The 21,668-nt window shown below is 38.9% G+C and overlaps 1 protein-coding gene and 1 long non-coding RNA gene across 12 annotated transcripts; one reads left to right on the plus strand and one right to left on the minus strand.

The window, feature by feature from the left end:
* Positions 1-53: 53 nt before the first annotated feature.
* LOC109506140 (NAC domain-containing protein 83-like) lies at positions 54-15,269 on the plus strand. 11 transcript variants are annotated; one of them, XR_012143493.1, is made up of 9 exons: positions 54-223; positions 330-650; positions 731-5,642; positions 5,794-5,873; positions 6,102-6,310; positions 6,401-6,459; positions 7,551-9,021; positions 9,109-9,398; positions 14,973-15,269. XR_012143493.1 is itself a non-coding variant. In XM_073262276.1 (3 exons), the coding sequence occupies exons 1-3, from the start codon at positions 8,844-8,846 to the stop codon at positions 15,002-15,004; spliced, it is 477 nt and encodes a 158-aa protein (XP_073118377.1). In that variant the 5' UTR covers positions 8,583-8,843; the 3' UTR covers positions 15,005-15,269. The 11 variants fall into 11 exon arrangements, 2 of the variants coding, with proteins under 2 accessions (XP_073118377.1, XP_019707826.1); XR_012143492.1 differs by having other exon boundaries at positions 731-810; positions 1,655-5,873; XR_012143489.1 differs by having other exon boundaries at positions 54-650; positions 731-5,873.
* A 3,258-nt stretch (positions 15,270-18,527) lies between these two features.
* LOC114914426 (uncharacterized) lies at positions 18,528-20,486 on the minus strand. Its single transcript, XR_003801602.2, has 2 exons — positions 19,891-20,486; positions 18,528-19,345 (listed from the first exon to the last, which is right to left on the minus strand). It is a non-coding gene; the product is annotated as an uncharacterized lncRNA (long non-coding RNA).
* Between the last annotated feature and the right edge of the window lie 1,182 nt (positions 20,487-21,668).

Consider the following 21,668-nt stretch of genomic DNA (forward strand, 5'->3'; position numbering starts at 1 on the left):
TCGGTAAAGCACTCCCACCATGCGTTCTCTACGCGTGAATTCGCGGAGCGAAGAGTTGCCACGCGCCAATAAATCGAAGCCCTCGGTTGGGTTCGCGAACGGGAGAAAGAAAGAGAGAGTTCACTGCCACTACATATCACTCGCCGTCTATCGTCGCCGGCGCCGTTTCGGTAGCATCCATGTACCGCAGCAGCGCCTCCGGTGATGGCAAGTGCAGATGACGGTGAAAATTTCTCCCGATTGCGGGGATTTTGGTGAATCTTTTCTATTATATATTTTTATTTTTTTTTGGATTTTCTCTTTTCCATTTTCTCCATCGCCTTTCTTAGGTTGTCGACATGTACGCCCACGTCACCGGCGGGCGTGGCGAGCTCCGTCGCCCCTAAGATCAATCTCTTAGGTCTTTCTCCCAAGAAGGTCTGTGAAGACATTGCCAAGGATGGAAGGGCCTCTACATCATCGTCGAGGAGTTGCGATGGCGGTGGAGGCAGGGGCAGGGTTGATGGCGGTGAGGGAGGGAGGGAGGGGGGCCGCTAGGAAGGGGAGGAGGACCAGGAGCACGTGGGCATTGATGGCGCCACAGGCGATCAGCACCTGTTCGAGAGAGCATGAGAAGATTTAGCAGGAGTGGTTCTTCTTGGTCGATTCAGGTGTGCTCCTCTGCCTGCCCATCCGTTCGTTCTTGATCTTCTCTGGCTTTTGAGGATTTTTCTACCACCATTTCGAATAGATGGAGATGGGCGCATCACGGGAAACGATGCCATCAAGTTCTTCGCCATGTCTAAGCCATCTCGCCCCGAACTTAAACGGGTTACTTCTTTTCTTTTTAGTTAGATCCCCCTGTTGTCATCTTTGTAACTTTGTTTCTTCATATATAGTGTTCCGTTGTTCTTCTTGCCATTGTTGTTGATTTCAACTACTTTTCTCCGCTCCTAATTTGTTTTTGATCTTCAAAACAATGATATCTTTCTGTTTTTTTTTTAATAATTTAAAAAAAAAAAATCCCATTAAACCCGTTGCTTCTTCTTGCTCCCCTCTTCCTCCCTTGTTTTAAAGTTTTTATGGAGTTATCTAGGTAGTTCTTATCTTATGGGCAATTTCTGGAGGTTTTTGATATTGTTGGAGTATGATGCAATCTCTTGCTTCCTTTAGGAGTTGAAGTGTCCAAAATTTAGGGCTGCACTGTGCTCTTCTCTTTATTAGCTGAAGATAATATGGTTATGAGTAGCATCAAGCATCTGAAGTCGATTTCATAATACATAGAGAAATATAATGGAATGGTAAAAAATGTATGGCTGTAAGATGTGGTATTTCATCTTTGCAAGTTTGAAAAAAAGAACAAAGTAATCAGGAGGAAGGCATCCATAAACATGTTTAAGAAATTCACCCGGGTTAACAAGTGCCAAATTTTTGAGTACTCGCCCTTCATTTTGTATCATGGATAGATTCTTCCTATCCCTCTTGCAGCTTTTTGAAACATACTCAAGCCAAATTCCATGCCATGGCATTGTCATATGTCCATCACATATACATGATCTTGGTCGGTTCTTCACCAGATTATGGTCTATTGGTTCAAATTCCTACGCTTTCTCTAATGCGCATGTTGGGTATAAAATAACCCTAGCCAAAGTTTGTAAGAGGCCGACCTTTTCAGGACTCTTCCAGCTTCCGACCTTGTGCGACGTCTTTCTAAACTTCTCCGGCCGTCCGAGCTTCCATAGTACCATCCGGACTCCCCCAGCAGTCGACCTTCCACAGTGTCCTTCAGATTCCTCCAACGGACGAACTCCTATCGTGCCATCCGGACTTCTCCAATAATGAGCTCCTTCATTTATCTATCGGACTGCTCTAAATGCTCTCTGGACTTCACTATCAGCCGATTTTCTACAGCGATCGACTATACTCCGAGCTTCTTCCGGACTTCGTCAATGTCCGAGCTTCTCCAGCAGTAGGACTACTATAGTAACCGGACTCCATCCAAGTTTCTACAATGGTCGATCGCCTTCCGAATTTCATATGAGCTCCTACGAGAACCGGACTCCGTCCGAACTTCTGCAGCGGATGGATTCCAGACGAACTTCTACAATGGATGGGCTCCAGCAACCGGATTTCTACTCCGAGCTTCTATGGCAAGCAAACTTCATCCGAGCTTCTACAGTAAGCGGTCTACTCCGAACTTCTATTGCAAGCAGACTTTATTCGAGCTTCTACAGAAAGCGGTCTCCATCCGGGCTTCCACGGCAACCGGTCTCCATCCGAGCTTCTACAGTAAGCGGCATCCTTCCGGACTCCTATAAGAACCGAACTCCGTCCGAACTTCTACAACAGAATTTGACTGACTATCTCTGGTGTCTTCCGTACCTCTCCAAGCCATCCACCTTCAACAGCTCCAACCGGACTTCCACAGTGTCCTCCAGACTCCTCCAGTGGACGAACTTTCACAACGCCTTTCGAATTCCGCTATCAAGTCGACCTTCTGCCGGATTCCTTCTACAACCGGACTTCTCCAGTGGACAGCCCTCAGACAAGCTTCTACATCAGACAAATTTCAGACGGACTTCTCTAGCCATCGGACTCCTGCCGGACTTCTCTAACGGACAGTTCTTGTTCGAGCTTTTACAGCAGATGACTTTCGCCTGCAGCATCAACGCCTAAGGCACCCAACAATAGTTAATCCATCAGCAACCTCAGAAACATCCGAGCTTCACTTAGATTGCTGAGACAGAGAGCTATTCCACTCCACTCTCTGTAACAGACTCTACGTGGCCCCGCCACTCTCCGGCAAGTCGCGACAGCGGACTCCACTCGCTGTAACAGACTCCACGTGGCCCCACTACTCCATTTTCCGTAACAAACTCCACGTGGCCCTGACCGGCCCACTACCAGACAGTTACGGGCGTCGCTGTCAATTGGTTATGCTCTCCCGTTTATAAAAGAGACCCTCCAGATACGTTCTCCTCTAAGCTCAAAACTCTATTTTGAAATTCTGCTAAAATCCCATTCGAGTGCTCCATTTCTGTTGAGACAGAGTACTGACTTGAGCATCGGAGGGTCTTGCTGGAGCACCTCCAGCTCCGGTTTAGACTTCCCTTGCAGGTCCCGGCGGCGGCCGCGATCCCCTCGACTCCAGCTTCTCCGGCATCGATGAAATTCTGCACCAACAGCGCTCATTTTAAATTTTATTATTTTGGTTTTGTATGTAGTTATCTTAGCATTTTTGTCAACGAGAAGCACTTCTCATCTATCCTTGTAGTTTTTGTTGCCCAACATATAATTTAGGCGTTATTGTTGTCTCATATCTCTAAATATTAATGGCAAGCACTTACATAACATGGGATTTCTTCCACCTTACTTATGGATCTCTCTGGTTATCTTGCAAATATTTTTGTAATCAACATAAGATCCGGAAAGGAAAATTTTGCTTTGACTATGATCACTTGGTGCACCATGGCGCCACATCGTAGATCTCAAAAAGTAATCTTTTTTTTTTTCTTTGGTTATGGCCTCTAGAAGTTTGAGATTTAGCTTTATGATATGGTGGATCTCGCTTCTTGATCATATCCAGTTCTCTCCATGGTAGCCAAAATGGTTTACATTGAATCTGATGATCCTCCAAAATCAAATATTATTGAAATTTATATTTAGAGTAGATACATAATGGTTGAAAAAGTTTTTTGTCTCCTTTTAGCTATGTCATAATTTATGTTACGGCCTTAGAACTACTTCCTCTCATGCATATCAAATTGGCCCTTTCAAAACCTTGTTAATATAGAGAAATTCATGGATGAACAACTAGTGCAAAAACTCTTGTACCATGGCCACTTTATTGGACGGTGTATGGTCTGTCAGGCAATGTCTATCTTGACCTGTAAGGTACATTACCATAGATGGAGGCTGATTGACATAGTTGGAAGCAATTAATCTTATGTTATTTGTAATAGGACAATCAAACATTGGTGCAATTAGTAGCATGAGAAATTGGTGGAGAAAAGGTGGTACCTTTGAAGCAAACAATGCCAAGAAGATGAATGCAAATGAAAATTGGAGGTGAGTAGTGAAGCAAGAAAAAGAAAAATGGCTAAAAGGACAGCAAATAAAAAGTACAAGGGAACTTGTTTGGAGGCAAGAACAATATAGAGCATGGTTTTCGGAATCGTCCCGAACCGCCCAGTTCAGGGCGTTCTGAACTGAACCAGTGGCCAAATGACCTGGTTCGGCCATGAAAACTGGCACAGAAAAAAATAAAAAAAATTTATTGAACCACCCGGTTTGGACCCGAATCGGGCGGTATGGGGACCGAATCGGGCGGTTCGGCCCTGTTTTGGACCGAACCTACCGGTTCGGTTGTTTTAAGAGGGGGAAAGGCCTGAGAGGAAGCTGAAAGGTTTTTTCTCTGTTATTCGACGAAAGACTCTCTCTATTATTTCGACGCAGCAGAGGCATTTTTTGTTTTTTTTTTTCATTGCAAAAACAGCCAGAAAATGCACGATTAAGCTTGATTAGATGTATTTGATCCTAGCTCCCGTTCTTCACCTTCTCTCTTTTTTTTTTTTAAAATTCGTGAAAAATAAAAAATAATGAGAAATTATGTCAAAATTTTATTTTTTTTGTTTGATTTTAATATATGTTGTAGAACTATGGAAGATCTACACAATGACATTAAAATTATTAATTTTCGTTAAGTATATAATTTTTAGAATTAAAAATATATTTTTGAAATAAAAAATTATTTAAAAAAATAAAATTTGAAAAAGAACGGTAACATCAGATTATGAATGAGGGTCTTACAAGCCAACTTGTCAGAGCTGTCAATCCAAACATCTGGCCTCTCCTTTGAATTATTTGTTACTTCGTAAAAAGGTGGCATTTTTTTTGGATATTCATTTTTTCTAAAAACACAATTTGGGATCAAAGAATAGTTTTATTAATCAAAATTTCTCGAAAAATAAAAAAAATATTAAATACTCCTTAACAAGATAATAAAAAAAATGGCGTGACGGTTTGATCGGTACGCCTGCCATACCGTGTATTAGTACAGTACCGTACCGTACCGGCCGGCGACCAGAGCAGCATCTGGTATCGATTCAGAAAACTATGATGTAGAGAGATCTTGACCACTTGTGCTTCATAATGGTAAGAGCTACATACTTCGGCATTATGTTGGAAAGTTAATCAGGTAGAGACAAGGGTTATTCAAGAAAATGAGAGGGAACTTAAAAAAAACCAAAAAGAGGCTAGGAAAGTGTGAAATAATCTATGATCGAACCCATTCGGTGGTTTGATGACATTCGGAGCTGCATTTTTATCAGAGTTTGAGCGATGCCCCATCCAGTATGACTTATCTTGGTTTTGAATGGAAAATTGCTATAGTTTAGAACTTTAGATGCTTACTTTGCTCTGTATTTCTGAACCTGTTGGAACACATCACATTTGTTGATACCCCTGGGGTTCTTTCTGGAGAAAAAGAACGAACCCAATATAGCTATGATTTTATTGGTGTTAGTGATCTTATTCTTCTTCTGCTTGATCCTCATAAACTGGATATCAGTGATGAGTTAAAGTGTGTAATTGGTTCCTTGTGAGGCCATGATGAAAAAATATGAGTAATTCTGAATAAGGCAGACCAAGGTGACCCCCAGAAGGTGAAGCATTTTGTCTATTGTGTTCTCTTATCTGTTGTTCAGCATTTAGTAATTCTAGCATTCTATTTCCTCTTTGTTCTCATCTTTTCACTATTACATTATTTTATCTTGTTGAACATTTAACCACATGCCCTTTGCTATCGTATTGCAGCTAACGAGAGTTTATGGCACATTAATGTCGTCGCTTGGGAAAGTTTTGAACACTCCTAAAGTTATGCATATGCATGTTGGGTATGCTTATCGATATGGTTGTATCTTTACTATGCCTCAGGCAGTTCATTGTCTTGCAGAAACTTGTTCCTTTCTCATACCTGTTGAGAAAATGAAATTTTACTTGTTTAATGACTTGATTATTGTTCATTTAGGAGATGCTTCCAGCGAATTTATATTCATAGAATATTTTCATGCATCAATTCAAGTATATGTTTGTATCTGATTAAAATATGTCTAAAACTGCAGGTTGTTTTGCAGTATCAGTGAATTTCTATAGTTCATTGACTTATAAATTACCATGCCAAATGATTTCTAATGAGAAGTTACAGTTCATTAAATGACAAACCAATAAAGGAGGCAGCTGTTGGTCCAATTGGAAAGGAACTTTTTGAAAGGGAACAAGTTAACCTCCTTTCCAATTTGAAAAATTTCCCAAGAAGGCTTGTGATCACTGTGTAAGTTTTCTGTTTATCATTGATTTTTTTTTGTCTTTTTAAAAAGTGGTCCATAAAATGATTTGATAAATCCTGTTTTGTTCAATTTAGATCAATGAATTTGTTAAGCATGCAAGAGCAGCTAAGATTCATAGGATGAGTTTGCAAAGGTAATAAACAGTCTTGTGATCTTTATCTTTTTATTATAGATACATGCATACATCCTGATATCATACCTGCATATATTCATAAAAATGTGTATGTCTTTGTGCATGTTTGTGTATGTGCAAGCATGGACTTATGCATCTTTGAGCGATTAAACGAGCAATTTTTCAAAGAAAGTTCAGTTTTTCCCCCAGTGCATGTTAGCTGTGTCCTTCAAGGCTTTAAGGTGATGAAGCAGGTGAAATATTGTCAAATACTCATGGAACCAACTTATCCATGCGGAGGCTGTTGAATCTATTTTACAATTTTATGTGTTGCAAGTCAATTTAAATATACATTCAAATATACTGCCACACTAAAGTGGTACTTGCGGTTAGTATTTTCTTCCACTTAGCATGTCGGCGGGACAAATGTACAGGAATTGACCAATACAATCAGTTCTTTCATTTTTCAGAAACATGGTGAGCGTGCCACCATATTGACTTGAACTCGCGAACTCTTTAAACAGGAGAGGAGTGACAATTGGCTGAGATAGTCTGGCTGGTTAATGTAGAATATATGTGTATATATTTTAGATAGGTAGACAGACAGACAGACAGATAGATGAAGTTATGATGTTGTTTCACATTGTTATGAGCACTGTTTTTGTTTGGAGAAGTGGTAGCCCAATGGCGGTGCCTTTTTCGTTCTTTTGCTGGCATAAGAATTATCTCCTACTTGTTTTTATATTGGATGTTTGGTATGCAAAAAATGCTGCAAATTTTTTTTTTTTCTATTATGTATTGAAATTAGAATTGCTGCATCACATGCTGATCAGCATCATTTGCATAGTCCCACTAATATTATGGAGATAACAGACAATTATGGTTCGGATCTTTTAATTTCTGCCCATTTAGTTAGCTTGACATTATCACTCTTGCAAATAAGCCTCCTGGCTCTCTCAATGCATATATTGGTGAAATTTTGTGGTAATTCTTACACTAAGTCATTTTGGGCACTCAATTAAATACTGCACGCTTGTCAAGAAATTTATGCATGTCTTAAGCATATTATTTTATGCATCTTAACTGAACTTTCGAGTTGCAATTCCCTGTAGAAAGTGGGACTCTGTATTTCCTGAAATCTGTTGAAACGGGTTCAAAGGGAATTTTATCTACCAGCTGGGGATTTCTCTAATTTCGAACCCTTCAAGGAGGTATTGAGTGGTCATGACGTCCACAAGTTTGAGAAGCTGAAGCCCAAACTGACACAGGTTGTGGATGACATGTTGGGATATGATATCCCGGAACTCTCGAGGAACTGCAGAAACCCCTATGAATGATGGGAAGTGATGATCATTCTGATAGATTGCTGTCATCTTCATTAGAAAAGTAGACAGTGAGTTACAAGAGACATGTATAGCTCAGTCTTCTCTTCATGTTATTGTCAATTATTGTAGTAAGGCTGTGCAAATTCACAGATTTTGACCTCTGATGGGTGGGTAAGGATGGTATCAAATGATAAGGATTAGTCAAAATCAATGGGGACATGTGTTCACTTGAAATATCTTCCAGTGATCTATATGATATTTTGGTATTGTAACCTATATATGCACTCTTCATATGCATCGTATTCAATCAAGGTTGTTTGTGAGGGTGGTATGTTCTTTTCACATCGTCGCGTGTTCCACGGCCTGGCCCGGTCCGGCCCAACCCAGCACGGTCGTCTCAAGCGGCGCTCGGCCCAATTTTTTTTTAAGTAAAAGAACTTGCTTCTCACATATTTGTTTGATATGGGGCTAAAAAAAATAAAAATGTTTTAAAACTTTCGAACCAAGTAAAATTTGGTGGATGAGATTGATTTTATATTCAAAATTTGAATCTTTTCAAATTTCAAAACTCCAGCAATATTCAGTTACTGCTACGAGGCAAAGCACAAGCGGGGCGGGTCAGAGAGTTCTAGAAGGATTTTGGATTTGCGGTTGCCCGTATGCGGATTTGAATTCAGAATTCAGCTCCAGCGCAATAATATATTTTTGGGTGTAGCTTTTTTTTTTTTTTCCCGTCTTAACAAAATTTTCAGCGTAGCACGGATGGACTTGGAGAGTTCTGTACAACTACAAGACATTGAATAGCAGCTGCCTTGGTGCGCATTAAATCGTATGCGAAACAAAATATCAAACGGCGGTTAAGAGTACGACTCTCCGCTGCCAAATGAAGCAACGGCAATAATACCAACACGAGTGAAAATCCAAAACTATTATAGATGGAAATAAAGGAGAAAGAGCCGGCGCCAGAGCGGAAGCGGGAGCGGGAGCGGGAGCGGGTGGGGTGTTGGTAATGGTCGATAAATATGGCGTGGCTGTTGTTAACAGCCCTCATTTCTGCCCCCATCGTCCAAGCAATCGAGCATGGATGACTCCCATTCCTCTTTCGGAGCCTTCCAGCTTCCGGTCGGATATCACTTCCGCCCGACCGACGAGGAGGTCATCGAGTTCTTCCTCTTGCCAAGAGTGCTTGGCCGTCCTCTCACGCCGCACCTGATCCACGAATTGGACATCTTTCGTTACGACCCCGAACAGCTCCCACGTAAGCTTCAATCCATCTTCGTTCGGCCTTTTTTTTTTTTTCTTTCTCTTTCGATCTGCTCGACTGCGGATTTTGTTTGTTTTCCAGTTGATAGAGACGAAGAACCGAAGGGTTGGGGATACTTCTTCGTTTTTGGGAAGCTGGGGGATGAGGAAGGAGGAGGTGATGGTGTACGTACAACTCCTGCTGGGTATTGGAAGGTCCAGGGCGCAGAGAAAGTTATCATGGATCGAGAGGAAACGGAGACCATGGGGTTTATGAGGGAGATGGTCTTCTATAGAGGAAAAGCACCGAGCGAGGAGAAGACCGATTGGGTGCTGGAGGAATATCGGCTCAATCCGGCTCTGAGCGAGCTGAAGAATCCCCATGATACCAAGGTCGGTTTAACCCCCTCATCTTTGTCCTTTTACTTGGGGTATTTACAAATTGATCGTGAGTTTTATTCAACTGTTTGATGTTGATGTTTGATGTGTTTTCATCAATCAGATTAAAAATATTTGGAGTTTGGTTAGTTACATCATATTTGCACTGGTACTTTCCTTGGATCAGATTTTTTTTAAAAAAATAAAAGGTGATAAAATTAGCATGTAGTAGGCTGCATGGGGAATTTGTCTTGAGGATTATGGTCAATGGTGGAGCCAGGATTTCCTCTAGAGGGGGGCAGAGAACTGAGAGAACTCAGAGAAGCTTGGATTGTCTTCACTCGTTACATCGTAATCCTCTTTGTTGTTCCACTAGTCCAACTTATTTTGTAAATTTTGCAGAGCACGTATGATGATAAGTGTTCGGTCATGTTCTTCTTTTAGACAGCTTTATCTGTGACTCTACTAGGCATGACTAATTTGTTTTTTGACTCTGTTTTTATAATATGTATAGTTCTTAGACATTTTTTCCAAGTATCCATCCCTAAGATATCCAAGTTTTCAAGCACAAAAGTCATTTATATTAAGAGACTTGATCACATTCTTTTTTGACATATATTGATGTTAGGTGTTCCATCAGAGCAATTTAACTGCATCTTGGAATCCTAAAATTACCAATCCAACAATCAGTAAATATACATCTGCGATCTATTATTTGAAACAAGTTTGTTTCTCATGTGTGTCCATATTTCGAGACATACAGTTGCAAAGCTTCTTTCACATCACATGACTGGCCTTCTAGTTCTGCTACAATCCTTGTCATGGATCCATGGGATAAGATGCCATCAAGATTTTTGATATTTCTCAGACTCTTTTTGCAATAATAAAAATCAACTGCAACCCGATGTATGTCTACGAAGAAGGGATTGTGATACTCAAGACAGCTCAGGTGTATTATGGATATCTTGGGCTAAGAGGCATGAAACCCTCTGCATGTACTTCATATTGAAATCAATGGATGGGAAAAAGATTGCTGGCTGTGTTAATGTCATTATCAACTCCAACAGTGTGGTGAAGTCATCTTTGAGTCCAACACATGCACCAGAGGGGATGGCCTAATGAGGAATTCTTGCTTGAGGAGTAGCAAGTTGCTTGCTTATTGAAATTATCGTCACGGACTACACAGTGAGGGGATTTTTAAGAGTCATTTTGTGTTTTTCAAATTAAGTTGGTCACTAGCTCAAGTAGAAGTTTGAGTTCATTAGAATATCTGCCTTCGGAGTCCTACTTTCAAGAAAATTAGAATTTGTGTTTTACCATGGGGACTACTTAAGCTAAGTAGTGGCTGAAGTAAAGCTAAGCTGTGTTTGTGACACAGCAACCTCAAGATTGGTGTTTTGGAGAGGAAATACTGTGAGAATTGTCATGTTTGATGATTTTTTTTCATGTAGCCAATTTGTTAAGACTTTCATCTTTAAGTCGATGGAGGACTCTTTAGTTATGCGAGTAGAAGTTGTGTCCAAGTCATATGACAGGACTGGTGGAAAGTCTTGTTATACATAAGGTTTGGGCTTTTCTCTTTATACATCTATTGTCCTGTGGTAGGAAATAGTGTTGACTTGTGCAGTGGCTGTGTCTATAATGAGCTTTTAGTCCTGGTGTTGAATTTAATCATGAAGTCTTTTAGAGAGAGAGAGAGAGAGAGAGAGAGAGAGAGAGAGGATCTTCATGAAGTAAATTAACTAAAAGCTTTGGAAGATCTTCCATCCTCACCATTTCAGCAATACAGGGTTGAGCTTTTCTTACAAGTATGTGCGACTATATTCCCAAATCTCCTCACATATGAAAAGATGCAATTACTGAAATCAGCAGCTAAGAGCTTTGTATCCTTAATGATATATTCCATGAAAGAGCAAATTCAGTCCTTGTGATAGCAAATCTTGAATAGTTGCTAAAGATTCTCCTTCTGAAACCACATTGCGCATATTGCTAAGAACCAAATCAAGACCAAATTGCAGACTTTCCCTTGATGCCAAAGCTTCAATATGATCAGCTGAATTAACGTTTCCCATTTTCTTTGTCATCACTGCAACCAGATCACCTTTATGGTTCCAGACAACCGCCCTAATCCGCATCACCAGTTTCAGTAAAGATAGCACCATCAAAATTAATCTTGTAGCAAATTTTAGAAAGAGTTACCATTTTCAGTTGATACTTCTTTGCGTTGCTCATCTTTCCTTCATTTTGAATAAAATTGTCCAATAAGTTTGATGCCATATATGCCATAACCATTTTATCCTCGTCAATCCCATTGGAAACAAGTTCATTTCTATGCTTTCATATTGCCCAAGCAATCATTCCTTGTCTTCTTTTTGTTGATTTTTAATTTCATTTAGCCAACCAAGAAAAGAATCCGAATAGAAGCACTACAGCAGAGGGCATAGAAGCCATGCTTTCCTTGCAAAAATGACAAATCTTCAAAACATGCATGACATGCTCTTCCTCGTCTCCACGTATCTCACAAATTTGTTATCCACTTCAACCTTCTTTTTAGTCAAGTTTGCACTTACTGGAGGTATATTTTTAGCTGCCTTCCAAGAAAATATTTGACTTTTCAGGGAATTTTTAGGTTTCATAAAGCCTTCCAAATTCACTATCATCTTTTTCAAAAATTGATGTTTTTGCTGTGCTTGGATTCAGTAACTCCTGTAATGAACGAGCTACATAATAAATAATGTGAACTGACATTAACCATCTTTTGTGTAGTACCATGCTTGATGATCTTGGGGCAGTCTTCAACTAAGAGGGATTTTACTTATGGCTTTAGCTTCATGTGGTAAAAAGATACATCCAACAATGTCCATCTTCCAACTCTTTCCTCTGAATCAAGGATCTGACTTAGCATAGCTTCTGTTTGTAAGATTTTGACAGGAGAAACTACCTTGAACATGCTAGGATTTGATAACTATTTGTCTTCACAAATTTGATACTGCTTGCCATCTTATCCCTGTATTTAGCACATCCTTCGATTCTTCAACCTACATAAGAAGGATTTTCTTCCAATTTGTGCATCTAAAAAAGAGCAATGAGGAAAAAAATGTTTACGCTTGTATACCTTTTAATGGAATGAATCCTCATATATTAGTAGTTGCCATCCTTTCTGTACAAGGAGAGCTTTATTAAAAGCCTGAAATCATGAAAGCTGCCTGCCTCTTTCTTCTTAGAATTGCGGAACTTGTTCCATCTTAGCCAATGAATTTTATACTCTTCTTTCTTTTGAGCCTACCACCAAAATTACTAACATTGTTTTGTTGGCAATAGGAAGCAACTCATTGTATAAGTTGGTATGGCTTGTATGGTAGCTTTGATTAGTGTCTTGTTTCCTGCATTTGATAATAGTTTTTCTTTCCAATCTTGAAGTCTCTTCCATATCTTCTCCTTAATGATATTTAACTCACATTTCCTTGACTTTCTAAAGATAGCAAGAAGACCCAGATATTTTTCTTGGCACTCGTTGGATTCCCATCAAATTATAAATTTCTAACCTTTTTTATTTCTCTGTTGTATTCTTGCTAAAAGTAATGGCTTACACTAATTATCATTTTGGAAGAGTATTTGTGATATATTTGTGCTTATTTATGGTGATCCTAGGCGTCGGATGATCCTTCTAAGTAGAAATTGTGCCATTATATAGGCTGGAGCATCCTAAGAAACTATGTTTGTGATTCAAGATTTGTTGATAATTAAGTAGTCTTCTTCTCTAGATTATTTCTTATACAACGGACATATCAGTCTATCAACCCAAATACATAAATATGTTATGAAATTTGAAAGTGATGAAGGACCTCTTTGGACACCTAACTAGCCTATCCTTATCACATTTCTCGTGGTTGATAAGGTCAAAGTGGGAGAACAAAGAAATTTAACTCCTTACTTTTTGGGTGGTGGGTTGTGGTGTGGGGGGATGGAATGGCTGGGTGCAAGTTGTTTTGTATTCTATTCTGCAATCCCATGTTTTATGTCATGTTAGAAAACAACTTTTAGATGGACTCGATATTTTGATAACTTTGGATTTGCCGAGTAATGGTTACTGCCAATTCTTATTGTTGCTCTTCCTTTTCCTTTATCTGGTTAACAACTTCCCTTATGTGTGTGTTAAAGATCATAATTTGTAAATTTAAGAATGACCAATTACTTGGATGAAATTAGAAGTTTTAGAATGAAAATTCAAGTTTAAGTGGGTTTTTTTTTTTAAAAGTTTTCTTTAATTTTTTTAGAGATTTTATATTTAATTATCAAAAATAGCTGTAAAAGAATAGCTAGATTCACAACTTCTACTGCAAACCAACCTGACTGGGTCCCTACATCAACCTGAACATTTTTTTGTGTTAGGTCCTAATCATGCTCGATCCTTACCTAATCTGAATGACCTGGGTCTAAAACCCTCTCCATGGACCTAATCCATTTATCTAATGGTTTGTTATGGGTCCAAAATCATGACTTGAATATGAAATCCCTTTGCCTGTCTGCATCTAGCCCTGTCTTGCTCCCAACCAGAATTCATCTGAAGTCTTCTGGCTGAGGCTAGCGAAAGGGGGAGAGTCAGGTTGGGTTAAGCATGCCTGTCCCTGGTCCAACCCAACCCATCTGCAGCCCTATAGGTGAGGCAATTGAAATAAATAAAAAACAAGCCTGCAGACCAATTCTTTGAAATTATACACACACACACACACACTCTCTCTCTCTCCCCCCCCTCCACACACTGACACACACACACAATACAACACACCACAACACAACTTCCCCTCACCAAGTGTGGACAGATATGCACCAGCCATCTTGTGCAGAAATCTTATTACTACCAAAAGAGATGCACCTAGGACTAGTTCCCTAGATATAATTGTGGAGTTTGGTTGAGGGATTCCCCTCCTTTCTAAGCAGTCCATCTCTATTTCTTTATTAATTATGATCATTCATCAGATAACTGCAGAATTTTTATTATTTAGAGCTGGCTACATATTATTTTTTCAAGTGCTGGACCTACATGCATTTATAGCTGATAAATACTTTTGAATCCATATCTACATGTAGTTTTATAGAATCTCTACTAATGAAGAAATTGTTTCATGAGTTACAAGATTTGCTTGTTTTGGAAACTTTATTAATGAGGTCAAGACCTTCTACGTGTTACACTGTTGCTTGATAATCAGAATATTCACGTGAGGAAAAGGGTGAGATTCTTCCCTTGATTTTAAACTCATATTTCTAACTTATCTGCTGCATTTTTTTGGCTTTTTGTTTGTTTGTTTGCTGTTGTTGCTGTCATTTCTTTTTTTTTTTTTGGTTTGTTTGTGGAGAAATTAATGAGCTGAGAATTTCCAGCCTAATGTTTTTGGATCAAAAGAACCATGCCTACGGACGCAAGAAAGTTAAAAGCTTAGCTTCTTTTATAAAATTGTTCATTGTTTTATATTCATCCTTATGAACTGTCATGCTACCTGACATTTTTATTATAAAAAATATCAAGATAAGGCTTGCGACTCCAAGGTCTAACATTGTTTCTTCTGTTGCTTTCTCTATTCTGTTTAGATGGATAACTGTCTCCTATGCAGTGTTCATAAGGAAAATACTCAACTTGATTCGGATTGATAAAAAAGCGGAATTTTGAAGAAATGCAAACTGCCAAGTTAAATACGGAAAGGACCAAAAATGTTACGGAGCAATGGCGTACTTCGTAAAGAAAAAAGTAGAATTCGTTCTTTTTTGGAGGGGTGAGGAAAGCACAATTAGTTTTCAGCATATGACTTCTGTTTTGATGTTCATCCTTTTGTTCAATGAACTGTGAATAATTTTTCCTTAGATGCAATGATAAGAATTCATCTGCGATGTTGAAAGGTCTTCAAGTTTCTCTTGATCAATTTCTTGCAGAAGATTGCAGGTTCCATAAAGCAAAATCAGGAGCAACAAGAACAGTAAAATTTGAGCAGGCTCCGAGCAACAGAAACTTACATGTGGCATGATCATAAAATATATACGAAGCCAATGGAATAGGATCTGAAAGAATTCCATATTTTAGTTAATTCACTGAATGAAGATCTGTCTGAAATTCGGATATGACTGTCCCAACTAATCTGGTATTGGAACTAATAATGCAGCAAGATCCACCCCTTCAGTCTAGTGCAATAACTTATCAGGCTGCTTTATTCTTTCTGCAACTCTTACATTCAGTTGCACAATCATACCCAATGATTTTGTGAGCCGGTTGCTGGGATGATGCGGCAGTTCTTTGATTTGGTAGGAATTTCTAACTCCTTTAATTGGTTGTAATGATGAATCTTCTTTCTGTTGAATAAGGATACCTTTTTCCACTTCTATGAATCATGATTGTTGCGAGTAACTCCCTTCTCATTAGTGGACGAGATGAGGCTTTTACCTTTTAGTGCATGACTCATATAGAGCAATAGGGCGCTCTAATTTTGCATCCATAAGAGACGACTTATGTTTATTGCTTCCATGGCTAGGATGGTACTTTTCATCTCAATTTTAACATAACCCTGATTAATGAACTGTTAGGAATACATAATATAAATTTGTTTCGGGTGATAGCTGATTGCGATTCAATTGGATTAATAATTAAAATTTATTATTAAATTAATATTAAAGTTAATTAAAAGTTTATAGAAAATTTGTGAAGATTACTTGTGTGGAGGTGATTTTCGATCTTTATGCTATATCAATCTTGAGAACTCTACTTTAAAATATAACGATGATGGTAGAGAAGATGATAAAACTTCAACTAGTAGTTAAAAATGATGAAAAGGTAAAGAAATAGGTCAAAAAAAAACTTGGCAGAAGAAAATTTAGGAGAGAATAGAAGAGTATAGGAGAAGAAAGAGCAAGTTTATTTTTTACTTGTTCCAACCCCTTCCAAGGATCTAATCTATAGGTTCAAAAACTAGCCGTCTGGTCTAATCTGATGGTTAAAATATTAAATAAAAATATTTAATTGGCTAATGGGGAAAAAAAATTAAATCAAATGATTATTCTACCAACTGGCAAAAAATATTAACCAAGCGATTAATGTTAAGCAGCGTTAATTATATTAATCTCTAAATAAATAAGAAAAATAATTATATTCATTAAAATAAATAAATAAATAAATAAAATATGGATGCCACCAAACTATGATCATACCAAGAGGGGCCGGGTCGAGCCGCACACCCGTGGTGTAATCCGAAACTCCTAAATTTGTTTTTGATAAACTGAAATTTTTAAATTTTGGATAAAACCCAAAAAAAAGATTTTCATTATCAATCACTCTTCCAATTTTCTTCAATCCAATATGAGGCTAAACAATTTCAAAGTTGGAAATTGGTTGGTGGAGGGAATTTTGGATTTTCCAATTCCCTCCAAAACACCAACACGAATCAAGTCAGTTTTTATATAGCTCATAGTTTACAATAAATACCATATTTATATGGTTTCTCGAAGGAAAAAAATGCACCAGCCCAACAAGCATTCATGTTCTTGTCTGATATGTTTGTGGTCAGGGCCGGCCCTAGGGCAGCTCGAACTAGGCGACCGCCCCAGGCCCCAAGCTCTGTATTGATGTTTCAATGAGGTGCAAGATGATTTTCTACAATATTATAACAAAAAATAATTAAATAAGTTAATGATAGATTTTACGTATTGCTTAATGATAGATATATCTATAGAAAATTTATTGTATTTAAATTAATTTTTTAATAATAATTAATATTTAAAATATATTATTTTTAATAAAAAAAATATTTTTTTATTTAACCACATATCTAAAAAATATCATGATCGGCTCTGCTTGTGGTCATCTGATTCTACATACTCTGTGAAACCTTGCATTGATTGTTGCTCAAGGCAGACATTTGTGGTTGGCCGAATGAGTGAGAGAACCAATGTCATCATTACATGTTCATTGGCTTCAGCCGGTGAACGTCCTGTTTGCATATGTCGTTCAGGTAAGGGATGTAGAGTAGGTAGGTGGCTGCCCAAAAAGCACCAAGGTCATGCAGGTGAAACACGGAAAGAGAATCAACAACAGCATTTCCTTTGCTCAGTCATAGCCGATGAGAAATGACCAATCCTCACTACGAAGGAAGCAATGAGCCTAGGGAAGCAATCATGCTTGAGAGACCTAGCGATGGAATAGGCCATCAGTTTAAGGGCATTCATGCTATAATCGGGGGTTCAGAAATAACATCCACTGTATCGGAAGGTCAAATTATATAATAAATTTTTAAAAATTATAACTTATTTGTACAACATCCAATTAATATTTTAAAAAAAAATTAAATAAATTTTCGAGCTCCAACATATAGTGCCATCATTTAAGAGTGCGTTAGAATAGGACTGAACCCTATTTTTATTTTTTTAAAATTTTTCAAAAAGGTTCGAATTGGATAAGTTGAAAGAATTACTTCCTCCTTTATTATCAAATCATAAACCCCTCTAAGCAAGAGTCTTAGGTCAACAATCTTCTATAATTTAAAATATTTGTGAGTGTAGTTTGCTAGTTTAACATTGTCCAACAGAAAAATCTTACTTGGAAGATTCAAATAGCTGGCATGCATCTTTCTTATTAGTATAAATATTTCCAAAGCATTTTGAGAGCTATTGAAAAGTTGCCTACCCATCATTTAAATTTTTTTCTATGCCAGATTTATGCCTTACTAAATTATTTTTTGAGCAATTTCTCAAGCATTTTCCTTAATTATAAGATAAAATAAACTATTTAGAAATTTTAGCAAAACTAGGATTTGAATCCCACACATGGTCCAGATTAAGCCCTTATGAGCGAGATGCTAAAGAGCAAACCCTTGGGGATGAGATGCCAAATCATAAGAGATTGCAGCAACTTTGCCAAACATCCTCGTAACAAATTCAACAAACAAATACAATTTTACTTAGCGGTGGTTTCCTACATTAATCCAATGTAAAAATAAGTCTTTTTTGAAAAAAAAAAATAGCACGGCAGTTCCAACATCACTATTTTGTAACGCATTTGAAAAATATTTTAAATCAGTCTCATATATATATATATATATATATATATATATATATATATATATATATATATAGATCATTAGGAACCTTAGAAACCGTGAAGAATTCAGAGAATCATTCAACGCATTAGAACTCCCAAAGTAACACACAGATATTGTACACCAGCGCCGTATACAGCTAACATCCAATAAGGTGCAGGCTGTAAGCCGGTGAAGAAAAATAAAAGGTTTGGAGAGAGAAAAAGTAGCGTTGCCACTTGTCAGCTGTGTGACCATTTTTCGTGTAAGATTTCCATTTGCCCTCGTCTGTTTCCGTTGGTGGATATGAACCACGCGTGACGTCGCGATTGTGCCGTCAGAGATTGCAGCTTTTAATTATACCGTCCAGTTTATATACAGAAAAAAACGTACAACGTATGTCCGACAGAAAACCCAACCGTCCCCGGCGGTCCTTCACGTGATGCACGTCACGCCCGTGACGCTCGCCCTGCGTCGCTTTCCCGCCCCATGCCGTAATAAGTGACGTAATGGATTGGGGTCGTATCTTTCTCAAGAACGAAGGATCCGTCTTCCTTTGCTCGAGTCCACCGTTGGATCGCGCACCGGTCGCTTTGAGAACTGTCCGGTGGATGATCCAACGGTGGATTCGCGCAAAGGATGATTAATCCTTATTTCGCGCGAAGGATGCAACCTTTCCGGGATTCCGACGTGGACAGCTCGACGCGAGCCTCATATCTGCCCTCCGCTCTGCCGATTGATTCCATCCTGTCCGCTGGTACGCAGCGTGGTCGGTTCTGCGAAAGCGACGGCCGGGCGCGACTCGAAGCGCATCGAGCATTGGAACCACCCAGAAGAAATCTCGCAGAATCACCGGTATGTAAATCACTAATTCCAGACTTCCCTCTATACCGATGGATGATATATCTGAAGTGGATCTCAGGATCATCATGTGCTTAATTACTCAACAGACAACCTTTTCCCATAGTGGAGGAGGTAATTAACAAAGATATACTCTTTAAAAATCAATTAAACTGTTAGACTTTCAAAAAGAAACCCCAACGAAACAGTAACGACACATCGTTTACAACTATGACTAGAACCGTCGACATACCAGAGAAGGCAAGGGATCACAAGAGTTAGTGACTATGGCTAGTAGATACCCAAAGGAGATCGACAAAGAACAGAACCACCAGCTCACAGATTAACGATAACATCCATCTGGATGGAACATCTTAATACCATTTGGCGTGTAGAGCCCATACTCTTTTCATGTAAAGCTTGCCTCATATAAAGAAAATTACGTAGCCCATAAACAATGTTCAGGCATGCAGTATATATATATATATAGAGGAACCGAACAGAATTCCATTCATTCATTGGGTTTGTACCTTTCCCCAGATTTGTAACCACGTCATCATAGGTGCTACCGCGGGAGTCGATTTAACTAATATTGGTGAGAAAAGCTTTACCTACGGGTATCGGCCACGCCTCCGGGGCTCCATGCACCACTCCAGGAGTGCTCTCCCGAGACGTACGCACGCTGCAACTTGAGAGAGATGGCATCAGACGCACACAGCGCGGCACGACCGAACTCCTCAACGGTGATCGTTCCACGCCATGCGCGTCTCATGCCATCCCCTCTCTTCTTTCTCTCTCTTATCCTTCTTCCTACTCTCTTCTTCGAGCAGCTAGGGAGAGAGCGCATGGGGCCGTAATTATAGGCGCTGGAGACATGTGGGTGATGACGAAGATGCCCTGGATTGGTTTACGTTACGCCGTATAGAGGTACTCAATCCCTCCCCCTCGCCGTATGCGGTCGCTGTCTAATTTTTGTTTCTTGGTGCACGTGCCAGCATCCTAGCCGTCCGTGGGGTGGCCGTGCTGAAACTCGTTTGACCGTCGGGGAGCGAGCTGTGGAAAATGCTAAGCTTCGCCATTTCATTATTTATCCGTCAAAGATATCGACGTAGCATTCGGCTAATGGTCCGGCGGTCTGCATTTTCCATCACTCACCCACTACCAGATAGGAGTGCCGCGGTTCTTCAATTTGAGCGCGGTTCCCCCTGCTGTGCACCGTCCATCGCATCCGCATACAGTAGTAAACTATGTGCTGCATGTCACATACAATCATATAGTCATCGATTATGCGGTAGACAGTACGTATGATATATTATATCATGCGGTGCGCTATAAATAGAATCAAATTTTGAAAAAAATTATTAGTGAGAACAATTTTATCATATATATATATTACAATCCAACAATGATTCAGTATATTGTTTAAGAAAATAATTTTTTTTATATAAAATATTGAAAATTATTCGCTTTCTGATCAGAGTCAACAGTGAAGTTCTTTTTCATTTAAAATTTTTAATCAAATTTAAATAATAATATATTTTTTTAATAATAGATGATATATTGATTTATTATTAGATGGTGTAAGAGGTGTACCGTAGGACCGTCCTAATCAATAATTTTTCTGAATCTTGTGCAGATGATGGCGACTTGGAGACGTGGATGGAGAGGCATGGCCGCATGGAATCGGGGTTGTATCTTTCGTATGAAGGGAGGACTTACTTTCTTCCTTCACGGTCGAATCATCCAGGGATCACTTTGAGATACGTTGAGGCAAATGAATGGAGTCAGGAGAGCTTTGAGAACTGTGTGGTGGGTGATCTATCGGTAGATTTGTGTGAAGAAAGGTGGATCGATAGAGACGAGGAGGAGGAAGCAGAAGGACGATGGTCCCGTCACGTGGGAAAGCATCACGACCCAAAGTGATGCGGCTCGTGACAACTAGTTGGGATTGGCTGCAAAAGAGCGGACAGAAAACAGCGAATTAGGTCAATGAATCACACCCGACCGCCAACAAGGATTTGCTTGCACCATTAGAGCTTAACAAGGTCCGAAGGCCCATGACCTTGTTACCATGGGAGAAGCAAGGTTGTTATTTCGGCCCACATGCCAATTTTGCATCAATATCAAACATCTTGATAAGGTACATAAAAATTTCAGCTTATTATCTTAACTAATATAATTCGATAAAAATCTAAAATATCAATCCATATGATTATTTATATCAATCGATATTCTTTTTTTTTACTTCTTTAAATAGATTTTTTTAATTAATAAATCTCAAAAAGTTAACATGAATAATTTTTAATCTCAAATTTATCCTGCACGAGACTTCAATATCTATATACCAAAATACTGGCCAAGATCTCAAAAAATCTCAGTTCTCCAAATG

This window comes from Elaeis guineensis, chromosome 8 (genome assembly GCF_000442705.2).
Source record: "Elaeis guineensis isolate ETL-2024a chromosome 8, EG11, whole genome shotgun sequence".
In the NCBI taxonomy this organism is placed as follows: domain Eukaryota; kingdom Viridiplantae; phylum Streptophyta; class Magnoliopsida; order Arecales; family Arecaceae; genus Elaeis; species Elaeis guineensis.